Source organism: Halichoerus grypus, chromosome 5 (genome assembly GCF_964656455.1).
Source record: "Halichoerus grypus chromosome 5, mHalGry1.hap1.1, whole genome shotgun sequence".
NCBI classification, from domain to species: domain Eukaryota; kingdom Metazoa; phylum Chordata; class Mammalia; order Carnivora; family Phocidae; genus Halichoerus; species Halichoerus grypus.
In genome coordinates, this window is record NC_135716.1 from 84,650,103 (window position 1) to 84,665,878 (window position 15,776).

The 15,776-nt window shown below is 45.6% G+C and overlaps 1 protein-coding gene and 1 long non-coding RNA gene across 3 annotated transcripts; both read left to right on the forward strand.

The window, feature by feature from the left end:
• Nucleotides 1–408: 408 nt before the first annotated feature.
• On the forward strand, nt 409–4,572 carry MRPL9 (mitochondrial ribosomal protein L9). Of its 2 annotated transcripts, none has more exons than XM_036118770.2 (7): nt 409–611; nt 745–901; nt 1,384–1,508; nt 1,724–1,774; nt 3,216–3,317; nt 3,836–3,919; nt 4,035–4,572. In XM_036118770.2, the coding sequence occupies exons 1-7, from the start codon at nt 456–458 to the stop codon at nt 4,167–4,169; spliced, it is 810 nt and encodes a 269-aa protein (XP_035974663.1). In that variant the 5' UTR covers nt 409–455; the 3' UTR covers nt 4,170–4,572. The 2 variants fall into 2 exon arrangements, with proteins under 2 accessions (XP_035974663.1, XP_035974664.1); XM_036118771.2 differs by having other exon boundaries at nt 411–572.
• An 8,249-nt stretch (nt 4,573–12,821) lies between these two features.
• On the forward strand, nt 12,822–15,770 carry LOC144381867 (uncharacterized). Its single transcript, XR_013447917.1, has 2 exons — nt 12,822–13,206; nt 13,700–15,770. It is a non-coding gene; the product is annotated as an uncharacterized LOC144381867 (long non-coding RNA).
• The last annotated feature ends 6 nt before the right edge of the window (nt 15,771–15,776 follow it).

The window sequence follows — 15,776 nt, forward strand, 5'->3', positions numbered from 1 at the left end:
GGGTCAGAGGGAGAAGCAGGCTCCCTGCCGAGCAGGGAGCCCGATGCGGGACTCGATCCTGGGACTCCAGGATCATGACCTGAGCCGAAGGCAGTCGCTTAACCAACTGAGCCACCCAGGCGCCCGCCCCCATTTTTAAAGATAACGTGAAGGCAAGAAGGAGACGGTGTCTCTTCCGGTTCATGCCACGATCTGTCGATAACTATGCGCGTCCCTGCCCGGAGAAGAAACAGGGAGGAGGAAATGAGGAAAACGCTGAATCACGGATCGTTGCCTCAGCTCCTTGAGGTCCCGGCGGCCGCGAGGCGGCGAGGCCACCGTCCAAGCCGGGCCGGGTCTGCCCCTCGGCTTCGCCATCCAGAGCGGCAGCGGCTCAGGCGCGCCGCGGGCAGCCGCACGGGCCTTTCCTGCGCCGGCGCCGGGGGCCTCCTCCACTCTCCCTCGGCGCTGGGGACATGGCGGCGGTCGCGGGGAGGGCCCTGCTGCGAGGGACGGTGCGGGGGCTGTTGCTCCCGCGACTCGCACGGGGCACCCCGGGCCCGGAGCGCGACTTCAGCCTCTCTCACAATCGGGTGAGGGCCAGCTCTGAGCTCTGGGGGTCCTCGCCTCAGGTGGGGCTCTTTACGCCCGAATACTGTTCTGGGGGGCCGCGGCCTGGCTGTGGCGGGCTGTCCGTGTGCCGGCGGCTGAGGGCGGCAGGGGGTTCTCCGGGAGACTCGCTCACCCTCGCTCCCCGGCTGCCAGGGCACGGTCATCGTGGAGCGCTGGTGGAAGGTGCCGCTGGCCGGAGAGGGCCGGAAGCCGCGCCTACACCGGCGACACCGGGTCTACAAGCTGGTAGAGGACACGAAACACGGGCCCAAAGGCAGCCTGGAGCTCATCCTCACGCAGTCGGTGGAAGGTAAGGCCCGGCAAAGATACTTCCTATCTTAGGCTGGCTCTGTTTGGCATCAGCTTTTCCCTGCCGTCCCCTCTTAGCTGTTTCTCGTCCTTTCTCTACTTTGTAGAAATGATCTCTGTATTTGAGAGGAAGAAGCCATAGAAAGGACTATGGTTGTGTCCTTGCCTTCCTGCATAGAAAAAGAAACGTGAATGCAGCAACATCAGTAACAGTGCGTGGAGGGAAAAGGAGGCTTAACAGCATGTGCTACAATTCCTGAAATCCTGTTACGGGGGCAACTCTCACTTTGTACAGGGAATATTAAATTTCGAAATCAGGCCCTAAGAAACTAATTAGAAGTTTTTAAGTGTTGTTCTTAGTGAACATTTTTTTCTGGGAGGAATAACCGCTATGAGAGAATGATAGGTGCGTCTTTCTTTGATCCTCTCCTCCTCTTTAGGTACTCCTAGGTAGTCTGATCCAGTGTCTGTTCTTATTGGCAGGACTTGGAGTCCGGGGTGACCTGGTCTCAGTGAAGAAATCTTTGGGCCGGAATCGACTACTGCCTCAAGGTCTGGCTGTATATGCATCCCCTGAAAACAAGAAACTGTTTGAGGAGGAGAAATTGGTGAGCGCAAAGGAAGGCAGAGGGACTTGGAGGAATAGAAACCTTAAGAGTTCATCTAGCAACTTCCTTTTCTTTGCTGTCTAACTTAAAAATGAAATAGGGATTAGAAGAACAGGAACCCAGAAACTCAGCCTATATCCAGCATAGTAAGTTCGATATTTATCATGGACTCATTTTTCTTTTCTTTTTTTTTCATCTTTAACTTTCTTTTCTAGCTGAGACAAGAAGGAAAATTAGAGAAGATCCAGACCAAGGCAGGTGAGATGGTGAGTAAAAACATAGAAAGTTGTTACTTATTTGTCACCTAAGGAGTCACCAATTTCTTCCTGAGAGGCTCCTTGATTTCCCTGAAATCTCCTGATTTCAGAGACAAGTGTAGGAGAAAGAGGAAATGTCTGGCTGCCATAACTGGTATTGAGACCTCCTGGGAGATCCTAACTTGTTGGGTGAAGTGCCCTAGCTTATCGAGAAAGGCTGCAGCCTGATTACCAGGGGACCCATGGAAAAGTGTGAGATGAGGGCTCTGTCTCCATTGATATTTACAGACAAGTCACAGAGAACATAGACACATGAGAACGTGATCAGTAAGCTCAAGGCAGTAGATTATAAGAATGACATAGATCAAAAAGGTGATTGGAGAGGGCTTTTCTTCAGACGGGATTGAATTGGGCCTTGTGGGTTTAGTAGACTTTGGAAAGGCCAGGAGGGTGGGAAAGGTATTAAGGGGAGAAAAAAAGTACAGGTGGTTCAGGCATGTTTTTAACATGGAAAGTAGACCAGTCTAGCAAAAGCAGAGGACTTATGTAGGGTAATATTACAAAACATGTGGCTGGAAAGGAGGTTGAGGTGAGACTTGTAAAACATTTTGAATCCTCAGCTAATGAATTTATACTTCATTCTGTAAGCAGGGAGAAGTTATTAATGGGGTAGGGGTAGGATTGAAGGGCCAGAAGTATTGGATTAATATGGTCTCTGAAAGTCATTCTAGGGGACGCCTGGGTGGCTCAGTCGTTAAGTGTCACCCTTCAGCTCAGGTCATGATCGCAGCATTCTGGGATCGAGCCCTGTGTTGGGCTCCCTGCTCAGCGGGAAGCCTGCTTCTCCCTCCCCCACTCCCCTTGCTTGTGTTCCCTCTCTCGCTGTGTCTCTCTGTCAAATAAATAAAATCTTTAAAAAAAAAAAAAAAGAAGAAGAAGAAAAGAAAGTCATTTTATCCTGGGGCACCTGGGTGATTCAGTTGGTTAAGCGTCCGACTCTTGATTTCCTCTTAGATCATGATCTCAGGGTTGTTATATCGAGCCCCACTTCGGGCTCTGTGCTCTGCGCGGAACCTGCTTAAGATTCTCTCCTTAGGCCCCTCCTCACTCATGCATGCTCTCTCTCAAAAAGAAAAGAAAAAGTCGATCTGTCCTGAGATCTACCACTGATCCCCATTGATAGGTCTAACTTTGACATGGCCTGTTTCTCCTTGCTTAGGAACAACCAGGTATAGGTGACCCTCTCCTCCAAAGTTTCACTAAAACACCTTCCTACAAAATCAGCCGTGAGACAGTAAGAATGTTTCTCTTTCCCAGTCATCTTCTCACCTGTATGCTTGTGAAGCAGAAATTGTGCCCTTTTCCTGAACTCAGACGTTGTGCCTCTTGCTAACATGTTTCTTCTCCTTTGATTGCAACTCTAACCTATTTCCTGTTTATAATTTGTCAGACAGTGAAATTTCTGAGAAGCTGTCACCTGGAAGTGGGGATGAAGAACAACGTCAAATGGGAACTAAACCCTGAAATAGTCGCCCGCCATTTCTTCAAAAATGTGAGTGTTCCCACATACCACTGTGCCTCTGAGGGTATAAGCTTCCCCTGGGAAGGAGGCCCAGAATTGATCCCTTTGTTAGGAAAGAGTGTGATCATACAGCTTAAGTTAGGGAAGGTGTTGTTGGTTGGTTGCAGGAGTTGTGGGAGAGAAATGGCTAAGGACTAAGGGATGTCAGAATTTGAAGACTGATAGGAAAAGATGGTGTTATCATTTATTTCCTCTCTAGCCAGGGAAAACCTAGAAAATGTGACTCACTGGGGAGTTTGTACTTTTGTGGATACAGTGATTTCAGGCTCAAGACCTGTTTCTCTTTGGTGAATCCTCCTCCCTTTCTGAGAAATTAGACTGAGTTTCTCTGCCACTATCTATGGAGGTCTGTGCCCTCCCATGGGATCAGCCAGGGTAAACTCCTCAGTTTTATTCATTCCTGTACAGGAAATTCCAGAACCTTCTTTGAGGTTGCCTACAGTTGCATCAATGTAAACAGAGCTTCTTTTGGTTGTGACTTTTTGCAGCTTGGTGTTGTGGTCGCCCCGCATGCATTAAAGTTACCAGAAGAGCCCATTACGCGGTGGGGCGAGTACTGGTGTGAGGTGACGGTGAGTGTTTCACATACCGCCTCCTTTTTCTGGCTGGGTGAAAAGGTGGGAATCGGTGGTAGTAGCTCTTTTCTGCCCAGCTGACCTCTGAGGATTCCTGTCGTTCTGTGTGCAGGTGAATGGACTTGACACTGTGAGGGTACCTATGTCTGTGGTGAACTTTGAGAGGCCCAAGACCAAAAGATACAAGTACTGGCTAGCCCGGCAAGCTGCCCAGGGGGTGGTCCCCACCAGCTCCCAGACGATCTGAACCTTCTCTCCCTCAGAAGCAGAAGAGCAGAATCAGAGGAGCAGTGAGCGACAGTGGGCCTGCACGCTGACACCACTCCCAGCTCTGACCAAATAATGGAGTTTTAGAGAGCACGTGGGGACATGGGCCTAACCTGCATGGCCACATTGACTCGTCCGTATCTCCCACCTCTGTCTTTGGCTGTTAGCACATCGGCCTTACCTGGGCCGTCCTGCTCAAGGAGTACCAGGCTGTAGATTTGATAAGCTGAATAGTAACAGATGAAAACAGTCTAGATCCTGTTGAGCCTGGAATTTGCTGGAACAAATGGGAGAGCTACCCATTCTCTCCAGTACTGGTCCCATTTTCATACATACGGAACATTTGCATCACAAGAGGAAATAAAGAGGTTGTGCTCTTTTTATTTTTGGGTGTTTTTATGACAGTGATATGGTATGCACTACAGTTACTTTATGCACTTATGACTTAACACCACACCTTTACAGTTTTCTTAGCTACAAATGGTGCTGTGTATGGTCATTAAGTGTTTGTGTGCATGTTTTGATAAATTTTAACTTCTTTTTAATTTTCAAATTTTTTTGATTGTAGTATGCTTGACACACCATGTTACGTTAGTCTCAGGTGTACAGCATAGTGATTGGATAATTCTGTACGTTCTGTGCTTACCTAGGTATGCCGAGGCCGCCATTTGTCACCATGCAATGCTATTACAATACCACTGACTATAGAGCTTGTGTTCTTTTTAGGTGTTGTTTACCAGCCCTGAGTAGACTGGGGATAGAACCTCCAAGTAGGTTGTCCTCTTGAGCTATGGGGTTTGGTGCTAAAAAGGAAGGAAGAAGAGGATGCATTTGCAGGCTACATCCCATAGGTGCTGTGGGCAAAGAACTTAACAAGCTGATCTGGTATGTCTTTGGTCTTAAGAGTTATTTTTGTTAGGTATATTGATAAAGTCATGAATATGAATAAGTACAATGGATTCTACTTTTCTAAAAGGGATCTGAATACAGCCTAAGGGTAATTGTTGGAGAAAATGAAGCTGAGATGAAAGAAATTTAAGGAGAACTTCTGTTTTGTTTCTATAACCAGCTCCTGAAATTATAAAAAAGATATCTTGGTCTCTAGACCAGGGTTATGATATAGGGCTAGTCACTGGGTAATTATGGAATAGGTATCTTGATGGGAGATAAGGGAAGTAGCTCTGCATAAATTCAAGGTCCATGAGTGGAAAAAAGACCCAACTGTTGACAAATGGATTATGCTAGTCACTCAAATATAATGTGATGTCACACAATTCAGGAAGGGTATAGGAGGGACCATTGCCTCCGCTGTCCTTACCAGAAGCTCAGAGAGATGTGTTTCTGTCATAGTGTTTGAGCTCATCTACCACTCTGAGTTAAGTAACTTTCATTCACATGAGGCCAGCCTCACACTTGCCAGACTCCGTAACTCAAGTCCGCCACTGGTGGTGGTTGAAATTGATCTCCATCCCTGCTGTTAAGATGAAAAGCTCATTTAACACATCTTTCCACACCACCACCGTCAGCATCATAAAGCTCTCTGAAATTGCCTGAGCAACAGGCACAACATTCCACACAGCTAATCCCAAAGTGTTTCCATTTTAATTTGCTATAGTGTGAGTTCCTGGTGAAACAGACTGAATTGGAAATTTGTGTGCAGGAAGTGTATGGTGGGGGAGTCAAGGAAGCAGGACTGTGTAGAGGGGGGGAGGTTGAGCTGAGTGGTCTCAACAAAGACCTTGGTCAGTCCCTCACACTCAAGCTAGGATAGCTTTGCAGAAATGTGTAACCTATTGAGGCAAGTGGCCAGACATACCCCCACATGGACCAGGAAAGGGCCATGTGCTCAGGTGACTCGACTTGAGGCAAAGGCAGTTCCCAGGGGGGAACTCAGATGGGAGCTATCAGCGTTCTCAGCAGCTTGGGAAAGGAGTGCTTCAGTCCTGGAGTGGGAAATTGGGGCCGCACGCTGTCTCCACTACAGTCCACCTTTTGGGCTCTTCAGATCCATTTACTTCATAAGTTCTAGAATGATCCCTTCAGGATTCTGATGGGCCCCTTTTCCTGGGAAAACTAACAGAGGAAGGTCTGGGATAGCTCACAGCCCCTGCTGCTATAGCTTGTCCAGTCTGCAATGGGTATTTATCCTCTCCCACCTCTACTCCCCATTTAGATTTCTAGCTACACCCCCTCAACTTGTACTTCTGGTCCAAAGAGTTTACCTGATAAGGTACCTGGTCATTGTGCCCTTTGCAGGCCATGACTACATCTGTCCCATTTATGATCAAAATTGATACATGTGTCAGAACACTATTCCCAAGTGTGGAATATGCTGTCTGTCTATAGACCCCAAAGAGGTTTACCAGGCAGTGTGTTTCCTTCTTAGTAGTGAGATGGGAGATGTAAAATTTCCCCTTTACTTTGGAGGGAATGTCCTGGCATGGTCCAGACCACTGGACCTCTAAAAATGTCATGAATATTTGCAGGTTTATATACCACCAGTCTCTAATGTACTTGCCATTTCTTGCTGGTCCTGTACAACGACCTTGATGTCATCAATGTGGTAATGTGATACTCTGTGGAATGCCCAGATGGTCCAGGTCATAGGATGACAGGGTGGGAGGGTTTACATGGTCCAGGTGCAAGACTGTAAATATATATTACTGCTCATCCCACTAGTGAAGCAAACTTTTTATGATCCTCCTTTCTTACAGAGATGGACAGGAATATATTGTTCAGATTAATGGCTGCCTATCGTGTACCTGAGGCTGTGTTAATCTGCTCTAGCAAAGACACCACATTTAGCACAGCAGAGTACTTGTCGAAAATTACTTGTTGGTTGAGATCGCCATAATCCACTGTCAGCCTCCAGGAAATGTCTGGTTTTACCAGGGACCAGACTAGTGAATTAAATGGCTTTATGATGGGACCACCATCCCTGCATCCTTTAGGTCTTCAAGAGGGCCACCGATGTGATAGTTTTTTTGTTGTTATTTTTTGTTTTTATTTATTTGACAGCGAGAGCGGGAACACAAGCAGGGGGAGCGGGAGAGGGAGAAGCAGGCTCCCCGCTGAGCAGGGAGCCCGATGTGGGGCTCGATCCCAGGACCCTGGGATCATGACCTGAGCCGAAGGCAGACACCTAACGACTGAGCCACCCAAGTGCCCCCTGATGTGACAGTTTTAATTATCTTGGCCTGAGATGGTGGAGGCAGCTTCAAGAGTTTCATGCTGGTCTTCTTCACTAAGATATCTCTTACCCTGTCATGGTTAATGTAGTTCTGCCAACTATCAAATACTTACCCATCTCAGTTACCCACTGAGGACCAGTGAAGTGACCGCTAGGTGGATCTATGAACCCAGCAGAACTACGGAGCCAGACCTAGTCTGGAATACATTTGTCACCCTGTCCCAGTACACTGCCGCTCTAACGGGGCCATACGCTTCAGATCTGTGGACATCAATATCAGACAGGACCCTGTAGCAGACAGTTCTTCAAATGGTCGAATATTCCTCTTTTTCCAGTGTGTATTGTGCAAATGGCCATGAGTCCTTATGGGAGAAGACTGGGGGGATTACGACCTCACACACTGGTCGTGCTGTTTCAAGGCCCTTTCTCCTAGGGGCCTAGCCTCTTACATCTGTTCCCGCCGAAAACCTGGCTCAGAAATACCTCCGCTTCCACCCATGAAGTGATCTCAGCTACAGAAATCACCTTCCCACTATAATTAACTAAAAACACAGACAAAATTCTACATGTTTGGATACTGAAAAGGGAAATAAATGAGGTGAGCCCCTGATTGTCTCAGTTTATGGCCTAGAAGTAGTTTCCTACACTGTAGTATAGGGAACAGTGCAGAGGGGGAACCTAAATAAAGCCAGAGATTAGAGCTGGTGGAGGATCATGAAATTCCGCCTCCCCCGCCCATGCCAAAGCAGTTCACAGAAAGTTAGACAGGAGTTTAAATTTCGATTCAATCTCATAATACAAAAATGTCCAGGCTCCGATAAAAAGTCTCATCATGGGTGCGCTTGGCTGGCTCAGTCGGTAGAGTGTGTGACTCTTGATCTTAGGGTGGTGAGTTCAAGCCCCACACTGGGCATAGAGATTACTTAAAAAATGAAAAATAAAGTTGTTACATATTAGGAAAAAAAGTCTCTCATCGTACCAAGACCCAGGAAGATCTCAAACTGCATGAAAAAAGATAGCAGGTGCTGATACTGAGATGAAAACACAGTCACCAACAGGATCTAAGCAACACAGGACACTCCGCCCAACAACCGTGGAATAGACCTTCTCTCATGCTCCCACAGAACATACGCCAAGATAGACCATATCCTGGACCAAAAGACAAATCTCAACCAATTTAAAAATGGAATGATACAGGGGTGCCTGGGTGGCTCAGTCGTTAAGCGTCTGCCTTCAGCTCAGGTCATGATCCCAGGGTCCTGGGATCGAGCCCCACATCGGGCTCCCTGCTCTGCGGGAAGCCTGCTTCTCCCTCTCCCACTCCCCCTGCTTGTGTTCCCTCTCTTGCTGTCTCTCTGTCCAATAAATAAATAAAATCTTAAAAATGGAATGATACAGAATGTGTTCTCTGATCACCATGGACTCAAAATAGAAATCAACAATGGAAAGATAGGAGGAAAATCTTACAATACTTCAAAACTAAACACATTTCTAAATAATCCATGGGTCAATGAGGAATTCTGAAGGAAAGAACTTAAATGCATTGAACTGAATAAAAATGAAAACAACATAGCAAAATTTGTGGCACACAGCTAAAGCAGTGCTAAGGGAAAATTAAAGCACTAAATGCATACATTAGGAACGAGGAAAAGTCTAAAATCAGTCATCTTAAGTCCCATCTCAAGAACCTAGAAATGGAAGAGCAAAGTAAACCCTAAGCGAGCATGAGCAAGGAAATAAAAATGAAAGGAACCAGAAAGCAATGAAATTTGTAAAAGAAAAATAGAGAAAATCAATGAAACGAAAGAGCTTGTATTCTGAAAAACATCAATAAAATTGACAAACCACTAGCAAGACTGACTAAGAAAACAAACTACAAATATTAGGAATGAAACACAGCGTAGAGACTTTACAGATATCAAAAAGATGATAAGGGAACACTACGAACTCTATATGCATAAATTTGATAAGTTAGACAAAATCCTTGAAAAACACAAACTGCCATAACTGACCCAATATGAAATAGATCATTTGAATAGCCCTATAACAATTAAGGAGAATTAATTCATAATTTAAGGCCCCCCTTTTCTCCCCCAAAAAACTCTCAGGCCCAGATGGTTTCTCTGGAGAATTCTACCGAATGTTTAAAGAGGAAGTAACACTAATTCTATATAATTTTTTCCATAAAATAGGAGGGAATACTTCCCAATTCATTTTATGAAGCTAGTATTATGAAAATAAACAAACCCCCAGCAGTACCAAAAAAAGTACAGTCCAATATCTCTCATGAATATAAATGCAAAAAATCCTTAACAAAGTATCAGCAAATAGATTTTATCAAATTATGGTAAAATTTATATACCATGCTCAAGTGGGGTTTATTCCAGGGATGCAAATCTGGTTCAATATTCAAAAATCAATCCATGTAATCTATCATATTAACACCCTAAAGAAGAAAAATCACATGATCATATCAATTGATGGAGAAGAATCATTTGACAAAAGTCTATACCCATTCATGGTTTTTAAAAAAAAAAATTCTCAGAAAAATAGGAATATAGGGAAACTTCTTCAACTTGACAAGAACTACAAAAAGTCTACAGTTAATATTATACTTTTTTTTTTAAATACAGTGTTTTGGGTTTTTTTTTTAAGATTTTTAATTTATTTATTTGCCAGAGAGAGAGAGTACAAGCAGGGGGAGCGGCAGGCAGAGGGAGAAGCAGGCTCCCCGCTGAGCAGGGAGCCCGATGCGGGGCTCGATCCCGGGACCCTGGGATCATGACCTGAGCCGAATACAGACACTTAACTGACTGAGGCACCCAGGCGTCCCAGTTAATATTATACTTACTGGTGAAAGTCTGAGTGCTTTTCTCCTAAGATCAGGACAAGGCAAGTATATCTGCTCTCACACCCCTCTTCTTCAACATAATGCTAGCAGTTCTAGACAGTGCAATAAGGCAAGAAAGGGAAGACAAAAAAAGAAAAAATAAAACTGTCCCCATTTACTGATGACATGATTGTCTATGTAGAAAATCTCAAGGAATCTGTAAAAAACAAATTCATACGCACACACACACACACACACCACGTGGACACCAAAATTAAAAATACAATACTCTTTAAAATTGCTCAAAAATATGTAGGTATAAATCTAAGAAAACACAAGATTTATGTGCTGAAAATTACACAATGTTGATGAAAAAAATCAAAGATCTAAATAAATGGAGAGACATACTGTGTTCATGGATCAAAAGACTCAGTATAGTAAAGATGTTACTTCTTCCCCAAATAGACATGCAGGTTTAATGTAATTACTATCAAAATCCCAAGATTCTTTGTAAACATTTACAAGATTGTCCTAAAATTTATGTGGAAGGCAAAGGAACTAGAATAGCTTAAAGAATTTTGAGCAAAAAGAAAAAAGTGTGAGAAATCAGTCTACCCAATTTTTAGATTTATTTTACAGCTACAATAATCAATGCTGTGTATAACTGTAGGTGGAGGGATAGACACATAGATAAATGGAACAGAATACAGATCCCAGGAACAGACTCACAAATATGCCCAAACTTTTTTTTTTTTTTTGGATGAAGTTACGAAAGCAATTCAATGGAGGAAAGATAGCCTTTTCAACAAATGCTAGAGCAATTGGACAGCCATAGGCACAAAATGAAACAACCTACATCTAACACCTTATACAAAAATTAACTCAGAATGGCCATGGACCTAAAAATAAACTAAAACTATAAAGCTTTTTTTAAAAAATAGAAAAATTTCAAGATCTATGAAGAAACAGTTATTTTTTTTTCTTTTAAAGATTTTATTTTTTTATTTATTTGACAGAGAGAGAGATAGCAAGAGAGGGAACACAAGCAGGAGGAGTGGGAGAGGGAGAAGCAGGCTTCCCACTGAGCAGGGAGCCTGATGCGGGGCTCGATCCCAGGACCCTGGGATCATCACCTGAGCCGAAGGCAGACGCTTAACGACTGAGCCACCCAGGCACCCCAAAAGATTTTTTTTTAAACAAGCTCCTCAGTTTTGTTTTTTTGTTTTTTTGTTTTTAAGATTTTATTTATTTGAGGGAGCGTGTGCACATGCAAGGGGCTAGTGCAGAGGGAGAGGGAGAAGCAGACTCCCCACTGAGTAGGGAGCCCCATGTGGGGCTCGATGCGGGGCTCGATGCAGAGCTCAATCCCAGGACCCTGAGATCATGACCTGAGCTGAAGGCAGACGCGTACTTGACTGAGCCACCCAGGCGCCCCTAAAGATTTTTAAGATTTTTAAGATTTTCTACATCCATCGTGGGACTTGAACTTACAACACAAGATTAAGAGTCGCATGCTGTACTGAATGAGCCAGCACCCCAAAGAGTTCTTAAATCTGACACCAAATGATCCATAAGAGGGAAAATCAAGAATTTAGACATCATTAAAATTTAAATATTATGCTCCTAGAAAGCCCATGTGAAAACTATGAAAAGACAAGGTACTGGGAAACAATATTTGCAAACCATAGATCTAACAAAGGAGCAGTATCTTGAGTGTAAAAAGAACTCTCAAACTCAAAGGGAAAAAAACTACAATCTGATCAGAAAATGGGCAAAAGACCTGAACATATATTTTACTAAAAAGGATATATAGAGGGAAAACAAGCACATGAAAAGATATTCAACATAACCATGAGAGAGATGCAAATTAAAACCACAATGAGGTATTACAACACACCTATCAAAATGGCTAAAATTAAAAGTTGCAACAACATCAAATGCTGGTGAGGATGTGCAAAAACTGGTCAGATATTGCTGGTAGGAATGCAGGACAGGATAGTCACCTTGGAAAAGAGTTTGCCAATTCCTTACAAAGGAATGCCCTTACCATTTAACTCAGCCATCCTGTTCCCAGGCATTTACTAAAGAGAAATGAAAAGTTACTAATGGGGACACCTGGGTGGCTCAGTCGATTAAGTCGGCTTAAGTCATGATCGCAGGGTCCTGGGATCGAGTCCCACATCAGGCTCCTTGCTCAGCAAAGAGCTTGCTTCTCCCTCTGCCTGCCTCTCTCTAACAAATAAATAAATAAAATCTTAAAAAAAAAAAAAAGGTACTAATGATGTATTAATGTTCATAGGAACTTGATGACCCCAAATGGAAACAATCCAAATGACCATCAGTGTTACATAAACAGTGGAATACTACTCAGCAAGATAAAGGAACTAATCACACCACACTGATAAATCTAAAAATGTGCTCTGTGAAAAGTTCTCTGTGAAAGAAGAACTACATGCCGTATGAGTCCACTTGTGTGAAACTCTTGTGATAAAGCATTAGCAGTGGCCAAGAGCCAGCCCTGGATGAGGACTGGACTGCAGGGGTACCACAGCAGTGATGGGCTCACATGTCTAACAACCAGCTTTCAGCGGGAAGGAAGCCCTGGTTTGTAGCATTTGCCAGTTTCTATATAGATACATAGATATATTTTATTTTATTTTATTTTTATTTTATTTTATTTTTTTGAGAGGGAGAGAGAGAGAACGCGCGAGCACAGGGTGGGGGGTGCAGAGGGAGAGGGAGAGAGAGAATCTTAAGCAGACTGTATGCTCAGTGCAGAGCCTGATGCGGGGCTCAATCTCACAGACCTGAGATCATGACCTGAGCCAAAACCAAGAGTCAGACACTTACCTGACTGAGCCACCCAGGTGCCCCGTATTTGCCAATTTCTATGGTATAAATATCCCTTCCACTGACAATTTCACAAATCCAGCGTGACATCACTGGACACTGAGTATGGAAGAGATGCTAGCTAACAACTGGATCTCACCAGATGATGTAAGTTGACTCCAGTACAACACTGGGCGCAAGGGAATGTTGTGGGATGAGGGAAATGTTACCTATCTTGTGGTGATGGTTAATTTGAAAAATTTATTAAAGTATACATTTTTATTTATTTTTAAAGATTTTATTTATTTGAGAGAAAGCAGGAGAGAGAACAAGCAGGGGGCGGGGAGGGGCAGAGGGAGAGGGAGAAGCAGACTCCCCACTGAGCAGTGAGCCCGACACGGGGCTTGACCCCAGGACCCCGAGATCATGACCTGAGCCGAAGGCAGACCAACCAGGCGCCCCTAAAGTGTACATTTTAAATGGTGTTTTAATGTAAGTAAATTATACCTCGATAAAGAATTCTTTTAAAGCTGACTGGCTCAGGGTGTAGAGACAGGAGGGAATTGTAGCTTGTTTTTTTTTTAAGGAACTGTAACTTTTTATCAGGGTAGGCGTCCTCAGCCTCCTGATCATCCATCCTCGATTTCTCTTTATTGTACAGATGGAGCAACAACAGCCATGTGGAGTGCCATCTACCTTGTTTCCAGAAAAGCCGTGTTCTGTGAATGACCTCCAGCACTCGGCCAGTCAGCCCCAGACCCTGGCTGCCTCTCCAACCTTCCCGCTCAGTGCAGTAACTCAGTCCCTTCCATTCCAGTGGGCAGGCCCCCACCACCTGCCCGTTTCCGCGTCCCGCCATCCGCATGGCTATCAGGGAGCCCGGTTCTGTGACAGCTCACCGCTGGCCTGGAGAGCACGGCCATCCCTGAGCTTCTCAATGAGACTGGTGCCTGTCTCACCAGGGCTCTCTTCATCCCTTCTGGAGACAGACTGCCCCTCGGGCCCTCTGATGGAGCATAATCATTTGGTGAGTTTTCTGGCTTTAGCATAGCATATTTACTCTAACATGCCCACGTGTTTTAGCCCTTTGATGCCCTCTTCCACCATATACCACGGCTGTTCTGGTGTTTCTGCTTCACTTAATGTGGGCCGTGGCTTCCTCCAAGTTTCTAAGAGCCATCCCGTCAGAATATTAACAGTATCTCTCGGGGTCCTTGTCAGAGTATTAAGTCCTGTATCATGGGAAGGTGCTTCCATATCCATCTACTCGCCCTTATGTCCCACCCTTCTCGGTGCAACACCCTCAGAATCCAGCCTGACACATCTTCACCCATCTCCCGCCAGTACACGCTGGCCAGGCCCACTGGGGCCTCCAGGCAGTCTTCCGTAAGGGGGCACCTGGCTGGTAAGGGAGGAGGCACAGCCTTTAACAGGAAGAAGTGGGTACTTTTGCAGTCCCAAGGGATGCAGGAGAATGGGGGAATTCAAGATTTTTTTAAAGCATCAACCCAGATGTCCCACCCAATGTCTCAGGGCCTCACTCCTTCCCAGCAGACCTGCCAGAGTTAAGAATTCAAACTTCTCCGGAGCTCTCCTACTATTACAAGTAAATCCTGGACCTTCTGAGCTTTTTGAATCCTCAAGATGCAAGAGACAAAAGTCTCTTCTTAAGTTGCCAAGGAGGGCTTCGGGCTTTACAGCTGGCCTTTAGTTGGTGATTAATTACCCTCAGCCTTTGTTGTCTTTCTCCAATGCACTGAGAGCCTGCAGCCGCAGCCATCCAATTCTGTTATCTTTGTAACTTCTCAGACCTGATATATTTCCCCCAGCAATGTGTTCCCTTCCCCCAGGATCCCACCCTAGCTCACAGCCAGCGAGGGTTGTAATACTGCCCTGAGCCAGCGTGCCAGGGCCGTGCGTGCTCCACCTACCACCAGTGATGGGGTCCTCTCGGCCAGCTGGCCAACAGGGGATTCAGCTTTAAAATCTCCGCTTGGGGGGCGCCTGGGTGGCTCAGTCGTTGAGCGGCTGCCTTCGGCTCAAGTCATGATCCCAGGGTCCTGGGATCGAGCCTCACATCGGGCTCCCTGCTCGGCGGGAAGCCTGCTTCTCCCTCTCCCACTCCCCCTGCTTGTGTTCCTGCTCTCACTCTCTCTCTCTCTGTCAAATAAATAAATAAAATATTTAAAAAATAAAATCCCAGTTTGGTCTTTCCGCCTCCGGCGGCGGCGGGAACACTGAGAGTCGCTGCTGCCCCGTCCGCCCATCTGCAGTGGATGGTCGTGCGGAGCGGCTCCAGCTTCGTGATCAAGAGGAACAAGCAGAGAAACACCACCGAGCCCAGTACCCTGAAGGCTCGCAACCCGTCCCGCTACAACAGGCTGATCCACCGCAAGACTGTGGCCATGGAGCCCGCGGCCAACGGCAAAGGTGTAGCGGTGGTCAGGAAGCGGAGCTCCGGCCAAGGAAACCCGCCACCTCCTGCGTAGGAACCACATCAACAAGAACGCCCGGGGCCACCCTCAGCAACATCAGACATGATCCGCGGCCAGACAAGTGCCGCCCAGATCTGCGCATGGCTGCCGGAGCCTGTGATGAAGAGGACGTGCCTGCCCCGCCAAGAGCGCCTGAGCACCTGCCCCCACCCCACGACTCCAAAGCAATAAAGATGTCAACCACCTCAAATAAATATATATATAATAAAATAAAATCTCAATTTAGAATCTGCTTTCCTCAGT